Genomic DNA, 23,348 nt, shown 5'->3' with positions numbered 1-23,348 from the left:
AAAGAAAACAATTCATCGAAATATATGTATACAGGGTGGCTCTGTACATTTTGTCATCTATTTTAATTTTAATGTCTATTTACAGAAAAGGTTCAATGCGGCGACCATTTGCATCAGAACACTTTCTGAATCGAGAAATTAATGACTTACTAACATTCCGTAGTGTATAATCCTTCTGCATGTGTAGCATTTTTCCCAGCTTCAATATAAACTGATAATATGTCTATCTTTTGTTCTTTAGAATACTTCAATATGAAGTGATAATTTACCGTATCATCGTATTCACCGTATTAGAGACGTAACAGAGACTAAATTTCACTGTTACTGCGTAACAAAAAAAAACAAAAACTCATCATTCGTTTGGTGATAAGTGACCTCTCAAAGCATGTAGAACATTTGCTGTTCAGTTAGGGCAATCCATAATATCAAAAAGTCACGATTTCCTAACAAGAATTAAAATAACTCCTAAACTAATGATTTTTTCACATTAATAGATTAATACTTTTTTGTAAATAATATGAAGGAGTATCAGCTGATGCAATAAAAAATATATGATTCCATTTAAAAAAAATATTAATGACCTTCATATGAACTTTACACGTCCATCTACAAAAAAAGTATACCACCAGCATATGCCCCTCTCAAAACCATTCAACTTCATCTGAAACATTGTTTCAGACATGAAAATGTGGTGAGTCACCTTGTATATATTTAAATTTACAAGTGGTTCTAATTTGTGTAGTATTTCAAATTGTCTGGTTCCTGAAGAAGGAAGTATACATAGTCAGTTATGGTACTAATTGAAATTGTGGAAACCCGAAATATTGCATTTGTTAAACTAAAACTACATTGTATTGTTATATGTATACCAAGAAAATAATGCAAAACTAAAATAGAAGAAAATGAAATAATAATAAAATAAACTAAACGTCGATGTGCGAAGATAGTGTCTTTTGTTCCTATTCGTGACTTCAACAAATTAATGACAAAACTCATCTTCATCAACTTCATGAATACACCTGATACGCACCTCGTGATTGTACGTCGAAGAGAAGTTCGGAATGGACCAAGCCTGAAATTCGTTAATAGATGGTGCAGTAGGAGTATTTGTATTCTGTCTTTCAATATCTTGCAACTTTATTCAAATACATTTCTTTACTTTTCATTGCAATTCGAACTTTGATCATTATGATGTGTTCAACATCGGATTTTTGGCAGGATTGTTGTGATCGTAATGCTGTGACAAGGGAAATATACTTTTTAGTATTACATAAATTATCGAATCTGAATGAATAATAAATTGCATAAAATTTGGGATAGACGATTGGACTGTCTGGTGTGATAGAATATTACAATATTATAAAATGTATTGAATTAATAAAAAGTTGATAAAAAATACATACATATGTATTGGTAGAAGTTTGTTCATTTCTGAACATTCTAAAATGCTTAGTACTGAAGAAGAAAAGTTAGGAATTGAGCTTAAGGAGTTATACAAGTATAACTATACCTGCTTTGGGAGCGTGGAACTGTGTTGATTTCAAGGAAGGAGTTTGTCATATTATATTAACAATCAGAGTTATGTTACCGTTGAATCACCCAAGATGAAGTGATTTTAAATGTTTATTTACTCCATCTTACAAGTTTCGAATACAATTGTGTTATTTTATTACAGATATTACGAACAGGTACAATACCGGAAGAGAGTATAGAGTACCGACCTTGGATCCTCGGAGAGTCCCATTTTTATACGGTGGTTTTAATTATAAACATGAGTGCAGATTATTCCTGAGAACAGAATTTAAAGTTGGAGATCAGAGAAGCGGTCCGATGCATATGTATGTGGAAAGTACGATAACAGGCTCGACATATTAGCCTTATTGCCTGCAGTACCAGACTATCTAAAGACAGAGTCCGGATACATGGATATATTAAAATACTTGCTTTTAAGAATTTGGACGCAAAAGAAAAAATGATGTCGTCTTTACGAACTGAGGGCTGATATAAAGAAGTGCAAATAGCTGGAGAAGGAATAGTCGACATCTCCCACTTACAATTGAGCCGTTCAGTGCACACATTGATTAACTTCATTTTTTGAAACATCTTAAATTTAAGTGTTAAAGCATTTGGTATAGTCATAACTTTTTCTATTTATAATAATTTAAGATTTTTCAAAAAATGGAGTTAATCAATGTGTGCACTGAACGGCTCAATTAGTGATGACCTTCATCTATGACCTAGAAAAACGGTCTCGAAATCTCCGAACTAATGTGATGGTCTCAACTGTCTGGGTCCCAGCTGAGAGAGTAACATGTTGTATTGGACACTGTTTATTAAAACTACAGTTCGTATAACTGTTGCCTGTAAGTACTCTCTTTATGTTGATTATTGCTTTGGAAAGTCTATTTTAGTGAGAAAGACGAACAATATTCCCAACGAATCTGTATATCCTGTGCAAGAGTGATATTCAACTTTTTCTGTTCTGATTCTTAGACGTTGGCGAAAAAATGTTTTGTCGGATAAGTTTTGTAGTTCCCGTAGTGCTTGTCCAATTCATTCCAATTTATCTGGAATGTGATTCTTGTATAAGGTTTAGGGGAATATGCTTTCAGATATATTCAGATCTGGCATCCTTATATGTGTAACTATTAGTTAATAGCTTCTATTATACTTCTGCTACTAGTTCATTCTATTGCTACTTATGATATTAGACGGTTTTAGAGGAGGAACAAGCAAGATTTCACTGCAATCGGATACTGAAATTAATATAAAATTATGTCAGAGTTCTTTGTGCTTAAGCTTATTAATAGGACGAAGTGTATGCAGCGATTCTAGCTTTGGAACTATACCAATACATCCAAATTAGTTTCCTGTTTGGAATTTTATTCAGGCTGTTTTCTGAATTCGCATATACTTAGATTTATAATTTTCTGACCCAAGTTTCATAAGAATACTGGTTAAGCCATTGATATAAAAGAAAAAGTCATTATAGAATATTAATTACTCGATAACACATTTACACGTGAGACGAAAAGGACATAACTATCATGAGGTCATACAGTTTTTTCTAGCAGTAGAATTTTTATTCCTAATAGACCGCGTGTCTCGTTAGGTGTAATGTTTATTGCACAATTATCGACTAATGCTATTTAATGCGTTTCATTAAGCGGTACAAAAAATTATCAACGTGCTCATGTTCTCGTGGTAATTCGAAAAGTTGCACATGTAGTAATATATAAAGTTTGATTCTTCCATGCTTTGTATCGAACGTTAGTCTCTGTTCTACAGATTTTTTCACGTAGTAGTTGATTTGAATTTTCGTCTCTATAACTTTCGATAAATGTTCGAATTTATTATTTTACTATTTCATTACGGCCGGTGGATAGTTTATCGAGTTTCGTTATTATAACATTGTACGTCTGATGTTAGTATACGTTGATATAGATCTTCCATAATTTTTGGATCAATTTCTATGTGAATAAAATCATACCAATGCCTATTTTTCACTGTTCATAGTACATCTTAACTTTAATTAGTTGCTCCAGAAAAATTATTCATTGGCCGCTAAGAGCATTTATTCCATACTTTCCATCGTTAATTTTGTCGAGTGTAAATATATTCGCGTTTATTATTAGTGTTGCTATGGTCGTTATAAAGTATAAATCAATCATGAAATTTTCTTTCATCTGAAACGAATTGTTTTAACTGTTTAAATAGTTTAATATGAGTATTATGATGAATCGTTGGTATTTCATACTCGTTTATTTTTATCGAACGCCACTAAAATACTTCGATAACCTCGATGGAACATTTCCATTGTTCTTTTAGCAATTTGATGTTATAATTACGAATAAAAAACAGGTTAACTTTGTAGTTTGGATCAAGGTGAACTGCCAGATCACACCATATAATTATGAACGGTGTTACTTCAAATGCAGAAGTAAAACATACCTGGTGTGGGCGTGCAAATTTAAAGAAAGCGTTTGTTGCGGATGTAAAAAGCAGGAACATACAGGGTGTTCGGCTACTGGTAGGCATAATTTCAAGAGGAGGTAACTAAAGTAATACTGAATTTTTTTCTTTACCAAAATGTTCACTGAAGCTTAGTTTTTGAATTATCACTGAAAAACACTAACCAATCAGAGCGTGAGGATGGGCCGCGCTATTCTCTATCCGAGAGCAACAGCTTTGAGCTTGACAGCTGAGTGTGATCGTGAACAAGCATTTCACTGTGACTATACAGTGTCCCGCAATTACTGTAAGAACCGAAAAGGGGTGATAGGTGGGGCGATTCTAAACAACTTTTTCCTTTGCCAAAATATTGGTTGAGACTCCATTTTTAACCGACTTCGAAGAAGGAGGAGGTTTCTCAATTCCATCAGTACTTTTTTTTTTCCTATGTATGTTCGCCGATTACGTCTAGCTGGATGGACCGATCGGAACAAAACCCTTTACATCTGGTAGGTTCTGACTCCCCATTGGTACCATTATCAAAAAATTTTTCATTTTTTAATTGCAAAGTATTGTTATTGCAAGACAACCGACAACTTTTGAAATAAACTTTTCTTGATTTTAGTGAGCTTTTAATATCTTATCGCGGACATGATTCTGAACAATTTTATTCCTATACAAATTTCGCGGATAGCTTGTTTTCGAGATATTAGCGAAAAATTGTTATTAACTTTTGAAATCAACTTCGAACGATTTTAATGTCCTTTTAGTACGTTGTCAGGGGCATGATTCTGGACAACCTTTTCCTTACGCATAATTGACGGAAAGCTTTAGTTTTCGAGATATTAGCGAAAAAAGAAATTGGAAAACGAGGACGAGTATCGCGGCACGTAGGCACATCATAGCGTAACGGAAATTTCGTATACAAACTATTTATTAGAAAAATATAATAAAATAACATATTATCTTGTTTTAATTATTCCAACTCAATATTCAATTCTTTTATAGAAAGTATTACCTACTCTAAATCAAAATTATAAGATAATTAATGTAAATGAATATATATATATATATATATACATATATTGTGATTACCGACTGTCGAATTTGATAGATATGGTAATAGATACCTAATGTACTGTCGATAATTGGCAACTACGGTCGATAATTGACTATTCTAATCGATGGATAGAAGATTGTCGCGATGATGCCGGTAGAAAGAAAAAAAGGTTTCCCCAGGGACGTTACACATGTACATATATACGTTCTCCTGGTATACAGTACTACGTCGTAGTCTTTACTTGACAGTGATCATTACATTTTTACCAAACTCCGGCAGAAGGAATATCTCATCATACTTCACTTATCAAACGATCCAATCTATCAATTTAATATTTGTTCTTACGTATAGTTGGAAGTATTTTGTGTATTGGTTTAAAAAGAATTATGCACCAATTTTTATCGGTTGTACTTTTATGCGTGTTCGTCGCGGCCCAGAAAACGGAATTGGACTCTCCAGAAAACTTGTACATGTTTCGGAGTTTCCGTAAATGGGTATTCAATAATTTCGGTAAGTGAGATCACTACATTAGTGTGCTCCGGTGTTTCTTCTTTGATGTCCCATGGTACAAAGATGCGAATTGTACGTGATTTATGATGAAAATGCGCACTCTGCATTAATATCTTCTTTAATCTCCTAAGTGCGATTCTGAAAACCTCCTCGTGAAATCGAGTGTTTTTTAGGATTTCTCCTGAGTTACATTACCGATACTGGAGGCTTATTCGAAACGTCATAGATTCTAATCCTTTTCAAAGTTGATATTCAACAAAAAATGTGCATACTACACAGATATAACAACGTAGACTCACAATAACGTGGATTAAATAGGATATCTGACTCGGGTCCTATATTTTTATAGAGGCATTTATGGAATTTTAAGTCCTTTTTTTAAACAAATTAGTATAAAAAATGTATAATACAATTTTCAGAATATTATGTATAGAAATCAGTCGTGCCCCGAACGAAAGGTATAAAATGTACGCGTAACTCCAACCATAGTAATATCTTTTGCATAAGAGAAATTAAAAATTCCAATTTATCCGTATTTTTTCTTTGGACCCATAGTTTACATATGTGAAATTTGATCGAAATGGTTCAACATTTTATTAAAAATATTTGCAAAATATTCTTAGTTTTTACCATATTTTTTAAGCAAATAAATTTGTCAAAAATCCACTTAAGCCATGTTATTGGCCTTCTAAAACAGAAAAATTCGCATTTTATATTTTTTGTCTACACCTAATAGTTCCCAAGATATTTGGGAAAATAACTTTTTTCAACCCCAACTTTAAGGGTTATTTTCACCACTTCAAAGTGGATATTTGCCGATAAAAAAATACGTGTCAAATATTTTTTCGAATTCTATAACATATAAAAATTTCATAAAAATCGGCGTGTATTAATTGGGTGATGTCACATTACAAATAGCGCACGATGTAAGGTACGTTATTTCATTTTAAGTAGATGTTTTCAATATAATCAATTCTTACTCGAGGTTTTGCGATAAGTGCACCTACTCCAATAAAAAGTAATCTCTTGTAAACGTTATAGCTTTTCTTGCACTAGCTACCAAGGTACGTTACCTTGATTTCTTAACAGGAATAACATCGGAGCAGAAAATTTTATACCTGAATATCGTAAGAGATAGATCGTCTATTAACCACGCGATAAAACATTATTACTTACAATTAGGAGGAGACCAGCTACATAGACCTACAAGACACTATCTACAGCAGCTTCAAAAACAACTATCTCCAGATATTCCATTCCCCTGCAATGTTACTGGTAAGTAATTACTTACATTAGAAATGTGTGAAATTCGATCAAAAGCGGCGTGTGTACGTTTTTTTTCTACACTGTTCAAAAGAAATATAGCACAGACAAATTTTAAGTAGAAATTGACTAAAGATTGACGGTAACTTTGTGAAAAATCATCGCAAAATTATGTTTTTTTTTCTAAATTAAAACTTGAAATCTCTATTTTAAGATACTATATTTCGATTTTAGGTTTGATGCGTCCCTGTCGCTATAATATTATAAATGTGAGGGCATGTTGGCTATATTGAAAGTTACAAAGTTTGACGAAATGCACGGATTTGCTACATTTGTTCGGTGATACTGTTTACAGGTGCATAAAGTACGAACCTTCATCTTCAATTTTCAGTAAGTGAAAAATTGGTGCCATTTTTTTCGGAAAGATGTAGCACTTCAAAGAAATCTTTGCATTTATGACATATACCACCGGTACTGACATTACCCGATGTGCACTATGCGGAGGTAACCAAACGGATTTTGCACATCATATAATTTTGAATAGAATCGTTTTTCTATGCGTGCGTGTGTGCACGCGTGTGTATGTGCGTGTGTGTGAATTCAACTGACACGTATGGGTCATAATGGATCGTAGGTTAAGAAATTTCCCGGCAGGGTAGCGGCGGCTCCGGGGAAGACTTACGCCTCCCCTTGCAGAGCCGCCACAGGGGCCGTGGCGTCCTGTGTCTCTACGTAACTCCGCGCCCTCCCCCAAGGGTGCGGGATATCTTTGAAAATTTCCCCCACGTAAAAAAAAAAGGTTAAGAAATTTAGTAAGACAATCTGCCGATCTCCAAGACTTGCTACAAGTCGTACTTCAAAACTGGAATGACATTCCACATGACGAAATTATGGCTTGCATTAACAGGAGCAATTAGCACAAGTGGTAATTCAACAACACTGAGAAAACACTGTTATTAGAATTTAAACATTCACACGTACACACACACAGAAAAACGAATCTTTTCAGAGTCATATGATGTGCAAAATCCGCTCGGCTATCTCCGCATGGTGCACACCGGGTAATGCCAATGCCGACGGTATATGCTATAAATACAGTTTTCTTTGAAATGCTACATCTTTCTGAAAAAATGGCACCGATTTTTCACTTACTGGAAATTGAAGATGAAGGTTCGTACTTTATGATCTTGTAAACAGTATATCCGAAAAAAAAATTGAGCAAATCTGTGCATTTTGTCAAATTTTGTAATTTTCAATATAGCAAACATGCCCTCACTTCTTTATGGTGTTATAGTAATAAGGATACATCAAGCCTAAAATTGAACTACAGTATCTTAAAGTAAAGATTTCAAGCTTTAATTTAAAAAAAAGAACATAATTTTACAATGATTTTTCACGGAATTACCGTTAGTCACATTTAACCAATTTCTGCCTAAAATTCTTCTATGCCATACTTCTTTTGAGCAGTGTATTGCTCGTTAGTAACGGAAGATACTATCTGTTAGGTGGAAGGTCCCTAAAAATACCAGATTCGGTTCATCGTTTAAGACCTGGTGATATTGATGTGATTGCTGCGATGGGCGATTCTGTAACAGCTGGCACTGGTGTTTTTGCACAAAAAATGATGCAGTTACTCATCGAAAACAGAGGAGTTGTCGGCAGTATCGGCGGGCAGGAAAATTGGCGAACATTTTTAACACTTCCTAATATTCTCAAGGTATGTTTGTTTTTATCTTTCCACCTTCCACATTAGTGTGCGACGTACGAATGCGGATATTACATTTGAAAATCGGCTATTTCACTTGTATCTATCTATCGTTATTATATAACAGACCCTCGATATCTTCCTGCTGCATAAATGCCTGGTAGAACTGCACTTGCAAATGTCTACTATTCACATATTCACACGCATCTATTTCGAGTCATGTTTTTCATCACGGAAAGAAATAAAACGCGACACGGTCTTGCTCTTTCGTAATTTACTGCTCTACCCCCACTTTCCCTGCTGCATGAAAATATCTGGGTTTTACTGCATCATGCTTTGTTTTTCAATCGGCATGTTGTTAGAATGTACAAATTTTCTTGCACACAGGAATATAACCCGAATTTAGTAGGGTATTCGTGTGGCGATTCCTTAATTTATCATCAGGACTCGCATTTCAATGTCGCTGAAACTGGTGCAATGGCTAAAGATATGCCTTTCATGGCCAAATATCTAGTTGATAGAATGAAGCAGGATTCAAGAGTAAAGATCAAAGAACACTGGAAGGTAAAATTTCTGAGATCACTGAGTGAATACAATAAATTGTTTTGTAATACACATTTCGATAGAATTGAACATAAATTATGTTCAAGATCGATATAATAATTTCACTTGGTTGAAACATTTCCTTAGATAAACATCTTTCTGTCCGTAAGTGTAACGAAGGTTTAAGGTAAGTTGCCCAATAACTGACACTTACAACTTAAAATTAATTAATAAAGAATCTATAAACAATATCTGTTTCTCATTGTGTGTATAATGAAGTGTGTATTATGCAGCGCCATCTCTGATTTATGAGGATCATTATGCGTGAACTTATCCAGATTGTGCAATTGTTGTTCACAAGTCGACACGTAATTTTCATTACTGGCTCGATTCCTCTATCATTTAAGGTTAGAAACACGTCATGATATTTTGCTTTGTATTTATTTTATTAAATTATTTTGAGAGCAACCTTATATTTCCCTGTTATGATTAAAGATTATAGTGCTCTTTTCTATTTGAAGGCTTTAAATAAACCATCTAATTTTATGGGTGTCAGGGGTGTCAGTTTCTGTGATTTGAACATAACCCTGCCGACCAATATCTGACACGGATGTCAAATTTTAATTTAAAACTACGTAACGTAAAAATATAATCCTTTCGAACAATATCTGACACGGATGTCAGATGACGGTGTCAGTTATTGGTCGAAAGGGTTATATTTTTACGTTACGTTGTTTTAAAAAATAATCAGATTAATTTGAAAGGATTCATCAATAAACATTACTTTTAGTACCATATCTCTACAACTTCCAATAGCTGACAGATGATGTCAATTACTGGGTGGTGTCAGATATTGGTACATTTGAATAAATTTCGATTTTTTATTTTGAATACAGAATGGCATGAAAAGCAAAGAAAACTATGAGATATGCGGCAAAAGACTTAAAAAAGGTTTTAGACAAAGGAATATACCCTAAAGAATGTAGAAAAGGACCACCAACAAATTTAACACCTGATGAAGAAAAATCTTTAGTAAAATGATTCGGTCATATTGTTGACTATGGCTTTCCTGCAACAAAAAGTTAACTTTTAGACTCTGCAGAAATGTTGATGAAAAATTTAAACAGACTGTTGTTAGATTAAATGCACGCCAGAACTTTTCTTATTACTATTTATTAATATAAATATATATATATATTATATATATATGTGGGATCGGTTTATTCGATGTCCATCGAATACGATCGGGTGCGAACGGGCGAGCGGGAAACGCGGACAATTGGCGCCAAGATAATTCGGCGTTACTACGAGTTGGCGCGAAAATTAGCGAGGGAACAAAGAAGCGATTAGCAATTGTTTCGTTTTACGCGGGAATTGGTAACGAATAAGGAAAACGGCGTGGCGTTGCGGGACAGTCCAGTCGTAACCGTTGAAGTAACACGTTGTCCGAAAAGTTGTAGCCTAAGTGTTTGTATTTGTTTTTTATATTCCTATTGATTCTTATACCCTTGTTAAATTATTAAAATTATTGTTATTCCCAAAAAACTTTTTAATTCCGTCAACCTCGATAATTTCCGATATATATATATATATATATATATATATATAGAATGAAAAATAACTATATACATAACGCTGGCCACTATCGCTCTTCTATTCGTGCTAATCTATCGAGGACTGCTCGCAAATTTCGATTAGAGGTATCGCGATCACCTGTACCCCCACCAAACTACGGGCGCTCGTAACATATAATACATATAATATAATTGTCTACACAGACCTAACAACTTTATTAATAATCGGCCTAGAAATAAATGGTATTTTTGTTTTATGAATCGTCATCCGGAATTATCAGTACAAATGTCACAGAATTTGACAAAGGCACGATCGAATATAACAGAGCAAAAAATACGCAACTGGTTCGACGAAATAGAAAATTACCTAAAAAATAATAATTTTTACCATATATATTTAATATATATATTTATATTTAATATTTATATTTAATTTATATTTAATATATATATATTTGACTGTTATTTAAACAGTCAACGCGTTTTTAATGCAGATGAAACTGCTTTTTTTTGAACCCAAAAGTAAAGAAAGTTATAGTTAGAAGAGGAGAATCCACAATATATAACTTTATTAATAACGACGAAAAGGAGTGCCTGACGACACTTATAACTGCCAATGCAACTGATCAGCTTGCACCACCAATGGTCATCTTTTTCTATGTAAGAATCCCCTCACACATAATAAGTTTGATGCCTAATGAGTGGGGCGTGGGAAGAAGTTCCAGCGGCTGGATGACTGGACAAAGTTTTTATGAATATATTACAAATGTGTTCTATAAATGGCTATTGAAGAAAGATATTCCTTTGCCAGTCATTTTATTTGTGGATGGTCATGTTAGTCACCTTACTTTCTCCCTAAGTGAGTTTTGTACAGAGAAAATAATAATTATTACCCTTTACCCGAATGCAACACACATCTCACAACCAATGGATGTATCAGTGTTTCATCCATTGAAAAATGGTTGGAAAGATTCTGTACAGAAATGGAAATTTGAGCACAATGGGCAAGCAATTGGAAGAGAAAACTTTGCTCCATTATTACAAGAAGTACTTTTAAAATATGTCAAGCCAGAAACTATTGTAAACGGTTTTAGAGCTTGTGGTCTTGTTCCGTTCAATGCTTCAAATATTGATTTAAAAAAATTTTTTAAATCTAACAAAGAAATTAATTCAGATCTCCCTTCATCCAAAGAAACGTCAAAAAAATATTTAACGCAACTGAAGCAACAATTGATTTTTTTAGAATCTAAAATTGCACCACAGACTTTGATCGAGTTTAAATCATGTGGAGGTGTTTGGTCAGGTAGAATGGAAGACACGTCTTTGTTTGAAGTTTGGAGTAACATTTCTTCCGAAGTTAATTTATTAAAACAAACAAGTACACATGCAAACACCAAGATAGTAATAGCAGTACATCTAACAATGAATTTCATATATATACACTAGACAATACATTAAACAATACCTTTGAAAATAGTAATAATGAGAGAGATTATTCTCATATCAGAAAAGATGAAATAAGGGCCTATAATAAAACACCTACACCCACATTATCATCAGAACTACAAGAAGTACAGTCTGCAACAATAAATCAAACTAATGTACCAAACGATGTGCCAAGCACTTTTCAAAATTGTTTATTTTGGCCGATACTATCTAACGAACAAAAAAGAAAGAAATCGAGGGAAAAAATTTCGTCGGTCGTGACATCGGAAGAATGGAAGAATTATTATTATAAAAAAAATGCCAAAAAGGAAAGAAAAGAAAAGGAAAAAGAAGAAAGAAAAAGAAAAAGAGAAATGAAGGCAGCAGAAAAACTGAATAAGAAAAAGAAAATAACTGCAAAGAAATACAAACGACTTGTTAAAGAAAGTAATACTTCTACATCGTCTGAGGAACTTTAAGTTCAAATTTAAATGTATTTTGAATAAATTAACGTTATCTTCTGTTATTTTATTGTGGAAATAAATTATGTTATTTAAATGAATAATCTCTGCTTACATTTATAAAAGTGTCAGCTATTGGAGGATCTAGATGTCAGATATTGGATACACTACATTTCGGCCATGTTAGTTATTGGTGTCATTACCATAACCCTGCTTATTTAATTTTCTTAACATTAACAAAATTTAAATAGCTTTTGGTTACGTCAATTTAAAGATAAAGGATCAATCAATTTTAATAAAATATTAGCGACTGCTTTTATTGATTTCAAATATTTTTTAATTTAAATTGTTTGAATTCTTTCTCTTAAACTGTCAGCTATTGAGCAACTTACCTTAATGTAACTTGTTTGCAAATATATTCCCTATGTAGTAGCGTCATTTGTATCAACGTTCTACCTTCATTAAACGTCTTCGCAAGTTTTCTCTTAAAAAATAAAGGGTAAAAGTAGACTTATACTGCATTCCATTTTCTAGAGAAGTGTCTGTAGAACATCAACGTAGGGGACATCAGTATCGGTTCTTATTACTTGATTTACAATTTCCTGTTACACTTCCTCGGCTGCGTTAAGTTTTGGTTTTATTGTGACCTATTACGCATACTACTTGTACATCAATAATATTAATTCTATTCCGTTACAGTTGATTTCTATACTTATTGGACACAACGATTTGTGCACTGAGGTATGCTACGCGCCATCACCGTCGTCTATTTTGAAAACTTATAGAAGCGATCTAATTACTACCTTGAGAATATTGCGCGACAATTTGCCTAGAACTTTTGTCGTTGTTATTATGCTTCCTTCTTTTGATACGTATATTGATGCAATGAAAAATCAACCAATATTGAGATGCTATATTATGACACGATTTTTTTGTCCCTGTTTGTTTAATTTGCACTATCAAGACCAAATTTCAGAATATTTCGACATATTGAAAAGGTGGGTGAGGCTTGACGGATTCAAGATGTACAGAAATTTTCATCATTGAATTGTACATACTTGATGTGTCGCAAGTTTATACAGTTTTAAAGGAATAGAAAATTTGCTCTTATGTATACTTTATTTTCTTTTTTCTTAGATGGGCGGACGTGGAGGAAGATGTCGTTAACTACCCAGAATTTAATACAGAAGATTTCACTGTTGTATCTTCACCTGTACTTCAAAACTATGTACCGCCACTTACAGAAGATGGACAGCTAGACATGACAAATTTCTCCTACGACTGCTTCCACCCTGTTCAGAAAACTAATGCACGATGTGGGTAATCATCCAGTTCAAAATGTTATATTCGTGAGACTGACGACGCTCATATTTTACTGTTAAGCGACCTTCGCATTCTCGCACATCATTTCAAAGTTTTCTGTGACTTCTATATACACATCTATAAACTCATCCTACCAATTTCCATGGAATATTCCAAGTTTTGACGAACGATTTCTTATATTCTTGCTAGATTCGCGTCTCTTCTTCTGAACTCCGATAAATTCACGTTACACACAAATGGATAAATCACCTTCAACATATTTAATATTGTACTTTTCTAATTATAGTATTCTACTCGAATATTTACCTGTCACTTGTATTAATTAAAACGCCCGTGACCTTTGTTACAGTAAATGCTTGCTAAATTCGTGTATCATACACAAAGTACTAATTTCTCAATCGATTTATTATTTTCCAGATGCTAATGCTCTATGGAACAGTTTGTTGGAGCCAGTCGGTAACAAATCAAGAGGCCTTCGTCAAGAATACGAAAAATTCTTGTGCCCTACTTCAGAAAAGCCATTTCTAATGACGCGAGAAAATTCACATGAGGGATGGGAGAAATGATACTTCTCTGTCTGTGAGCAACACATGAAGCGGAGCCAAAAGTGTGATTTCGAAACGTGAAGTAGAAGTTTGCTAAAACATTTGTTTCCCCAAACATTGTCGTAATAAAGCCTTATAATATTTATTTCTGTAATTTAATAGACCTTATGTCGATCAAAAATTTATGAAAGGATTCAGAAATTGTTTCCCTATGCTTTCAAAGTCATAAGGGAAAATTTTTTGAAGATAAAAAGGATAATAATGAAAAATTATGTCCACCACAGGGGGCAAGACTGATCAGAAAACCAGAAGCTCGATCGCCAAGAAATACATATAACGTGAAATTAATCCGTATGTATCCGTGAGACAATACCAATGTAAACGTAAAATTTTCTTATTTTTGTCGTTTTTCACATGGAACCTTCACCAACATGTCTGTAATATTTTTCTGATTACAATGATACCAAACATGACGTAATTCGGGGCATAGTTACTTGTAATAACTTATTAGAGCAATGAATTCGGTAACAAACGGAACACTTGTATTATAATTACAAGTAAATATGTCTCGAATTGTGTCGTGTTTGGTATCATTTTAACTAGAAGAACAAGACGAATGCGATGATCAACGTTTTATTCACGAAAAAAACAAAAATAAAGAACTTTGATTTTTGAATTCAAACAACAAAACACACACGAGTCTTTCTTGTTTGCCGACCGATTAAATATTCTATCTGTCTTTCTCTTCCATTTGCCGTTCTCTTTCACGTTAAAAACTTTGATCACCCGAAACACAAGTAATTATGATTGTAATTACAGTGCTCAAAAGAAATATGGCATAGAAAAATTTTAGGCAAAAATTGGCCAAATTTGACTGATGATACCTCCGTGAAAAATCATCGCAAAGTTATGCTCTTTTTTTAAATTAAAACTTAAGGTCTCTACTTTAAGACCCTGTAGTTTGATTTTATATTTTATGCATCCCTACCACAATAACACCGTAAATGTGAGGTCATACTTGCAATATTGAAAATTACAAAGTTTGACAAAATGCATGCACTTGCCACATTTTTTTTTTTTTTTGTGATACTGTTTACAGCAGCATAAAGTCCAAACCTTCATCTTTAATTTCCAGTATGTGAAAAACCGCTACCAATTTTTTCCGAGAAGATACAGAACTTTAAAGAAACCCTTGCATTTATGGCATATACTGCTGGCATTAGCATTACCCGATATGCACCTCGGAGAGGTTGCTGGACAGATTTTGCACATCACATGATTCTGACAAGAACCTTTTTTTTGTGTGTATTTGTATGTGAGTATCAGTGAGTGTGTATGAATTATCGTCGAGAAGTCTCGTTGAGAATCATTCTCGAATTTTGCAGTCCCAATTCAATTGGATTGCTTCCACGTCCTGCAGTAAGCCCAGATTTGAACCCTATAAAAACCATATAGTATTTGGTGTTACTTTAATGAGAAAAACGCGTCGAGGAATTGTTATTCAATTTACAGAACCACGCGCTTGTCTTGATGAGAAGGCTTGTACTGATGGGGGCAGGGGCGGTGGTGGCAGCGCTAGCCGCTGGGGGGACGGGGTTGTCCTCTTTGCGGTGGTGGTGGTGGCGACGGCGCCCACCACGGACGCATGGGCCACCAGGCGGCGGCCTGCAACCACCATGCCGGTGGTGGCTGCACAATTTCTTCAATTTCATTTGCATGAAAAATGCAATATAAATTTACAATACTTTCCGCCCATTCTACGCAACATGACATTTGCGTAGCTTTTGGCCTCCTACAAATATACAATGCATAAGAATATTCTTACCATTTTCTCTGAGAGCTTGCATTTTCTCCTTCTGATGTTTTATTTTGTTCGTTGCTTTGTGAAAAAAAGAGAAGGAGGCAATGGAAAATACCGTAATAAAAATTAACTGAAATAACTGGAAGAACAAATAGAAATGTCGGAAATGTACTTAAAGCACTCACGTTTTGCGAAGAAATGATTTTTGTTTCGTACCTCCTCCCGAAAAATAAGCGACAAGCGAAGAAATCATCCCCACCACCAGGAATAATGGGCAGGACCCTAAAGGGAGAGGGAAAGACCCATCGACATACTATAAACGTTCGGGACACTACGCATGAAAGTGTAAAACTTTCCTATTATTGATTTTTTTTACATATAACTTTCACCAACATATTTGTAACATTGTTCTGATTAAAATGAGACTAAACACAGTGTAATTTGAGTTATATTTACTGGCAATATCTTATTGTAGTAAAGTCATCGATGTACGCTCAACATTTGAAGTTACAAATAAAAGTGCCCCGAATTACGCCGTGTTTGGTCTCATTTTAATTTGAAAAATATCACACATATATACTGGTGAAAGTTTTATTTAAGAAAAATCAAAAATAAACAAATTTTATTCTTGCCTTTATTCTTGTCCCACCGATTCGATACTGTTTGTTTATGTGCGATCTCCGTTGGCTATCCTTTTCTATATTCGGCGAAACATCAATCAATGTAGTACCTATACAATACGAATCAAAGTTCAGACTCGAAATATTCGTAACATCGAATGTTTACTGTAAATAATCTTTGCGGGCAATAATGTCCTCGCGGCCAACGTATTTCCGACAAAGTACAGTATTCACTCCCTAAATGTTAAAAAGATCTCTACCGTAAATGTTAAAATTCTATCCCCACTACTGGGGGATCCCCCTCGAAATCAGTCAAGAATGAAACACGATCGGTCGCCGAAACGACGAGGATCGAATATCGGTGAGACACATACTAATGCAAGCAAAGGAAAAGATTGTAACTTTCTTATTTCTTACTATTTTTTCATGAAACTTTTACTGTTGTATTTGTCTAGATTTCCTGATTAAAATGACACCAAACATGATATAATTACTTTAACAATTGTGTGTGTAACGAGTGATTAAAGTTTTTAACATAAAAGAGGACGGCGAATGGAAAAGAAAGAGAAGCAGAAGGTTGAGGCGTTCGGCAAACATGAAACACTCATGCGTCTTCTGTCTTTTAAATTCAAAAATCAAAATTCTTTATTTTTGGGGTTTCATCAATGAAGCTTTGATTATCGTATTCGTCTCGTTTTTCTGATTAAAATGGTACCAAACACGGTATAATTAAAATCATAATTACTTGTATAGCAAGCCTTTAGAAGGAATTCGCACCTCTACCGTAAATGTTACATCCCAAACTTTTATGGCTTGTTACATAAGTAATTACGATCGTAATCATATCGTGTTTGGTGTCATTTTAATCAGAAAAACGAGACAAATACGATGGTAAAAGTACCATTGACGAAAAACCAAAAATAAAGAATTTTAATTTTTAAATTTAAAAGACAGAACACGCACGAGTCTTTCATGTTTGCCGAACGCTCAAAATTCTATCCCTCCTTGTCTTTTGTATCGCTGTCTCTTTCTACGTTCGGCACACTACAAAAAATGTAGGACCTCTACCGTAAATGTTACAATCGAGACCGGCAAAAGTAACATTTACGGAGTGAATACTGTAATAACAACCTAAACTACAAATCTACACGTGAGAGCTATAAAATACAATAAATTTCATAATAATTATCCGCGGTTCTACAATTTCCACGATGTGTATCCATCAAATTCATATCAACAACTCTACGCTTTTTCAATTAACCCTCGTTACCTCGTAACAAAAATGAAAAACGAATCAACATCGCATAATCGATTCACTATCGACTTACTCATTACATTCGCGACAGTACCGGCGACGACATTCCTAAAATCCTCCCTACATTATTGTTGATTTTTATTATCGATCTTTGTACGCAATTTTTATTACCGATTTTGCGTCCCGAAGTTGTGTCCCCATGGTGTGTTCTGAAAGTAATGCGAACGAAATTCCTGAGCCGCTCCTGTTGGTCGAAGGGGGATCGGACCACGTGCGTTAGATGCGGGGGACTCTTAGCTTTCCGACGAACCCGGTCCCAGGGCTCTCCGAGCTGTGAAAGGGACAGGACGGTAATTTTTGTGACCCCCTGTTTGGTGACCGTGTCACGGAAAAAGTGGAGTCGACGATCAGAACAACAATATGCGATAAAGCTTTTGTACTAAACTAAACAAATGTCTTGATGAGACAAATAAAATGATTCGTGAGGCTTATGGGGACTCTGTTCTGTCGTACTCACAAGTTTCGAGGTGGTTAAAGGCCTTTAAGGAAGGGCGAGAAGAGGTTCACAACGATCAACGCTCTGAGCGGCCACCAACCAGCAAAAGAGTCCGTCAAACAGTGCATAAAGAATTTCTTCCTGAAGGACAGACAGTTAACACCGCCCACTAATCGAATATGCTGGAAAGACTACGAAAAAGGGTCGTCAGCACGAGAAAGCACATCTCCGGTACCTGGATACTGCATCACGACAACGCGCCTTGCCACAACGCGCTGCGATTACGAGAGTGTTTGACCCAAAACCAAGTTGACACTTCTCCAACCCCCTATAGTCCTGATCTGGCATCGGCAGACTTTTTCTTGTTTCCCCGGATCAAGACACCCCTCAAAGGAACGCGTTTCTCGTCCGTACAAGACATTCAAGCGGCCGTGACCGAGGCCCTAAAAGCGGTTCCGGAAAACGCATTCCAGGAAGCGTACCGTTTATGGCAGGGTCGCTGGCAAAAATGTGTAGATGCCCAAGGGCAGTACTTTGAAGAATTTTTAGTATTTGTAAGAATTAGATCAATAAATTTCTTTAAAAAAAATCATTCGCATTACTTTCGAACACACCATGTATTCCCGATCTTTATTACCGATGTTTATCCCCGACACCGATTCCCGATTTTGATTCCCGATCTTTATTACCAATGTTTATTCGCGATACTGACTCCCGATTTTGATTCCCGATCTTCATTCCCGATCTTTATTACCGATGTTTATTCCCGATACCGATTCCCGATTTTTATTACCAATTTTTATTATCGTTATTGATTCTCGATCTTTATTCCCGATTTTGATTCCCCATCTTTGTTAGCGATGTTTATTCCCGATACCGATTCCCGATTTTGATTCCCGATCTTTACTACCGATGATTATTCCCGATACCGATTCCCGATTTTTTTTACCAATTTTTATTACCGTTATTGATTCTCGATCTTTATTACCGATGTTTATTCCCCATATCGATTTCCCGATTTTTATTACCGTTATTGATTCTCGATCCTTATTCCCGATTTTGATACCCGATCTTTATTACCGATATTTGTTTCCGATACCGATTCCCGATTTTTTTTACCAATTTTTATTACCGTTATTGATTCTCCATCTTTATTCCCGAATTTGATTCCCCATCTTTGTTACCGATGTTTATTTCTAATACCGATTCCCGAGTTTTATTATCGATTTTTATTACCCTTATTGATTCTCGATCTTTATTCCCGATTTTGATTCCCGATTTTTATTACCGATGTTTATTCTCGATACCGATTCCTGATTTTTATTATCGATTTTTATTACCGTTATTGATTCTCGATCTTCATTTCCGATCTTTATTACCGATCTTTATTACCAATGTTTATTCCCGATACCGATTCTCGATATTGAATCCCGATCTTTACTACCGATGATTATTCCCGATACCGATTCCCGATTTTTATTATCGATTTTTATTACCGTTATTGATTCTCGATCTTTACTACCGATGATTATTCCCGATACCGATTCCCGATTTTTTTTACCAATTTTTATTACCGTTATTGATTCTCGATCTTTATTCCCTATTTTGATTCCCGATCTTTATTACCGATGTTTATTCCCGATACCGATTCCCGATTTTTATTATCGATTTTTATTACCGTTATTGATTCTCGATCTTTATTCCCGATTTTGATTCCCGATATTTATTACCTATGTTTATTCCCGATACCGACTCCCGATTTTTATTATCGCTATTGATTCTCGGTCTTTATTCCTGATTTTGATTCTCGATCTTTATTACCGATGTTTATTCCCGATACCGATTCCCGATATTGATTCCCGATCTTTACTACCGATGTTTATTCCCAATACCGATTCCCCATTTTTATCACGAACTTTTATTATCGTTATTGATTCTCGATTTTTATTCGCGATTTTGATTCCACATCTTTATTGCCAATGTTTATTACCGATGCCGACTCCCGATTTTGATTCGCGATCTTTATTACCGATGTTTATTTCCGATACCGATTCCCGATTTTCTTTACCAATTTTTATTACCGTTATTGTTTCTCGATCTTTATTCCCGATTTTGATTCCACATCTTTATTACCGATATTTATTCCCGAAACTGATTCCCGATTTTTATTACCAATTTTCATTTCCGATTTTTCTTTTCGATGTTTATATTAATTCTCGATTTTCATTTTATTTGTCTATTTTGATTTTGATATTGGTTCGCGTTAGTGACAGGAAGATAAAACATACGATTTGCGTGCAATCTTCAATTTGGTCTAGCTATTTTTTCGGGCACCTAAGAAACGTAGATCGCACAAGGTGTTAGCTTTGAGCAAACAGTGCAGAAAGGCAAGCAAGGAACCAGCAGTGCACGGAATTTTCTCCAGCTAGAGTCTCGAGGACTAGCGAAAGCGGGAAGGAAGAAGGCAACAACGGCGGCGTCGAACTGTGCTACGGGCAAAGATCCAATCAAGTGCTTAATTGCTGCTGAAGGCGCGGGAGGCGGCGGAAGTCCCAGTTTGCCGTGCGCGTAATCGCACTGGCGAACGGAAGAGAGTCGTTGCGGGTAGTGATGCCGTGAACTGCTACTTCTGAATTACTCGTGCTTTTATCACGTTTATTCCGAATCATGGTGATTTTTCAAAGTGATTCGTGATTCTTTGGGATCGCTTCTGATTGGTAGGAACATTCTTTCCACTTTTCACAAATTATGTTCTTGGTCTATATATGTATTATACATATTATAAGATGGTTTTAAAGTGATGGGAATATAAGTTTCTTATCAGAAGAAAATAAAGGGAAAAATAAATGTGATAAATAAATTTTAAGTATAAGTTTAATGTTTAATTTCTTTAAACTTTGTTTCATGAAATTCTTCAGCCATGTAGTGTCAGCGCAAAACTAACCTGCTTGTAGTTTTAAATTGGAACTTACTTCTTATTATTATCTAACGTAATATGTAACATAAATATATACAAAAGTCATGTAAATGTGTAAAATCTTAATATGAATAACGATAAAAATTGAATTAATATACTAGTAACAAATGCTAACAACAAATACTAACAAATAGGTTAATGATTATGGCATGTAAGCCATATACAGGGTGTATAAAATAGGTCGGAACCCTTGAATATTTCGAAAAATATAAGTTTTATCAATAAATGTTTCAGACAAAAGTTGTAGGGTTTAAAAATTTCTATTTACTAGCAATATCATTTTGACCTTGAAAAGTCACTAGAAGGTCACGTGAAGGTCACTTTAATTTTTTTTAATGGAACACCCTATATATTTTTGCATATTCTTGTAGCTTACCTCGAGAGCTTTCTAAAACACTATGGTAAAGTATTTTTTTATTAAAAACTTTTTGAGTTATTAAGGTTTGAAAGTTCCAATATTTTGACAAATTACAAAATATCTTACAAAATATTCATTTTTCAATAATCTTACCCTAATACTTTTATGCACAGAATAATGAGATAAATGGACAAAAATAGCGGATACGTGTTTTTAGATATATAATTTAAAATCACCTCCTGTGAAGAGGGGCAATCGGCATTTTTAGTAAAAATATCATTATTTTTACAATCTTTTACAATATTTTAGACATTTTATACCTCTTCATACGCCGTTAATTGATTTCTGAATAATTATTGTAAGCGTCGCAGATATGAGCGTGAAGCTGTTATTATAATAATCAATGCCGTAAGGAACATAGGCTTTTATGGCCAATATTGTTCAAAAATAATTTAATTCGATTCTATTTTCTTAAAAAATCCCAGTGTTTCCAAGAGTGCTAAATATTTTATTTGGATTCAAGACTTTGCGCCTGTAAAAGTATAAAAGCAGTATTAACCATAAAAGCCTATGTTCCTTACGGCGTGGCGTTGATCATAACCGCCATCATATCTCCTTTAATTCCGGAGATATTCCCAAAAATATGATTTCAGCCCTTAACTTTCGGGGCTATTTTCACCCCTTCAATACGCACGATTGCCGATAAAAAAAAAATACGTGTCAAATATTTTTGTGAGAACTATATCTCACATAAGTTTCATCAAAATCGGCGTGTCTGGGTTGGATATGTTCCCTTGTGAGAGCTCGTCTGTATTTGCATAAAATTGTGGCAATTGTACATTTTCTGATTCAGTATCAGCATTATCATTTAACATATTTATAATTTCTGCTTTTATGTTTTGTATCTTTTGTTCTGAAAAATAGGCGTTTTTGAATCTGAAATCTAAAAATGTGCATATCTGAATTATTATATTATTTCCATATTTTGATATCTGTCTGCTATTTATTGCTCGATTCAAACAATTATTTCTCTTGTATTATTTGAAAAATGTTTTTGTTTTAGCTTGTGACAAATGTTTTCCAAACCTGAAATAAATGGTATTATCACAGAGGCTGTCGGGTACTTCTCCCCACTGACAATTTTAGTCACTGATTCTATTGGCTTTAATATTACTGCCGATTTATGTAGTATTTCCCAGTCTACATTCGATATTAGTGGTAAGTTCTTACTAATTATTGCTGTTGTAATACTAATGGGTTTTTACAGTAATATAAATCCATTTATCATCTTATAGGTGGAATTCCATCTAGTGGGTACATCGTGGAGAAGTTTCATTGTATCTTTTCCTAACGTTATTTGATACATATTTAATTTTTCTGTGGCAAAGGTACTTTTATAAAAATACTTTACTATTGTTCGAACATTATCAAGAAATAAACTTATATTATTAATGTCTAAATTACATTTAACAATTAAATTT

At 34.4% G+C, this 23,348-nt stretch overlaps 2 protein-coding genes across 3 annotated transcripts in view; one reads left to right on the top strand and one right to left on the bottom strand.

Moving 5' to 3' along the window:
* Positions 1-1,579: 1,579 nt before the first annotated feature.
* Positions 1,580-23,348, bottom strand: part of LOC143264620 (uncharacterized) — a 188,496-nt gene continuing 166,727 nt past the window's right edge. Inside the window, exon 4 of the transcript XR_013038428.1 lies at positions 1,580-1,788. The gene's annotated coding sequence lies outside the window, so the exon portion shown is untranslated. The remainder of the gene's footprint in view (positions 1,789-23,348) is intronic.
* Positions 1,787-23,009, top strand: LOC100877227 (phospholipase B1, membrane-associated-like). 2 transcript variants are annotated; one of them, XR_013038426.1, is made up of 9 exons: positions 1,787-5,521; positions 6,704-6,796; positions 8,290-8,501; positions 8,877-9,053; positions 13,192-13,490; positions 13,630-13,808; positions 14,233-14,437; positions 14,523-14,711; positions 22,931-23,009. XR_013038426.1 is itself a non-coding variant. In XM_012293261.2 (7 exons), exons 1-7 carry the CDS (start codon positions 5,398-5,400, stop codon positions 14,379-14,381), a joined length of 1,233 nt encoding a protein of 410 aa, XP_012148651.1. In that variant the 5' UTR covers positions 1,787-5,397; the 3' UTR covers positions 14,382-14,505. The 2 variants fall into 2 exon arrangements, 1 of the variants encoding a protein (XP_012148651.1); XM_012293261.2 differs by lacking the exons at positions 14,523-14,711; positions 22,931-23,009 and having other exon boundaries at positions 14,233-14,505.

The sequence above is a fragment of the Megachile rotundata genome, chromosome 6 (genome assembly GCF_050947335.1).
Source record: "Megachile rotundata isolate GNS110a chromosome 6, iyMegRotu1, whole genome shotgun sequence".
Lineage (NCBI taxonomy): Eukaryota > Metazoa > Arthropoda > Insecta > Hymenoptera > Megachilidae > Megachile > Megachile rotundata.
Note: the sequence above shows the minus strand (reverse complement) of the source record. Positions and strands in the feature narration are given on the sequence as shown.

What these genes read in the sequence shown, in the direction of transcription:
- LOC100877227 (XM_012293261.2), top strand. Translation starts at nt 5,398, where the DNA reads ATGCACCAATTTTTATCGGTTGTACTTTTATGCGTGTTCGTCGCGGCC. An exon ending in ATGGGTATTCAATAATTTCG is followed by an intron (nt 5,522 to 6,703) that starts GTAAGTGAGATC and finishes ACTTACAATTAG; the next exon opens with GAGGAGACCAGCTACATAGA. An exon ending in AGATCAAAGAACACTGGAAG is followed by an intron (nt 9,054 to 13,191) that starts GTAAAATTTCTG and finishes ATTCCGTTACAG; the next exon opens with TTGATTTCTATACTTATTGG.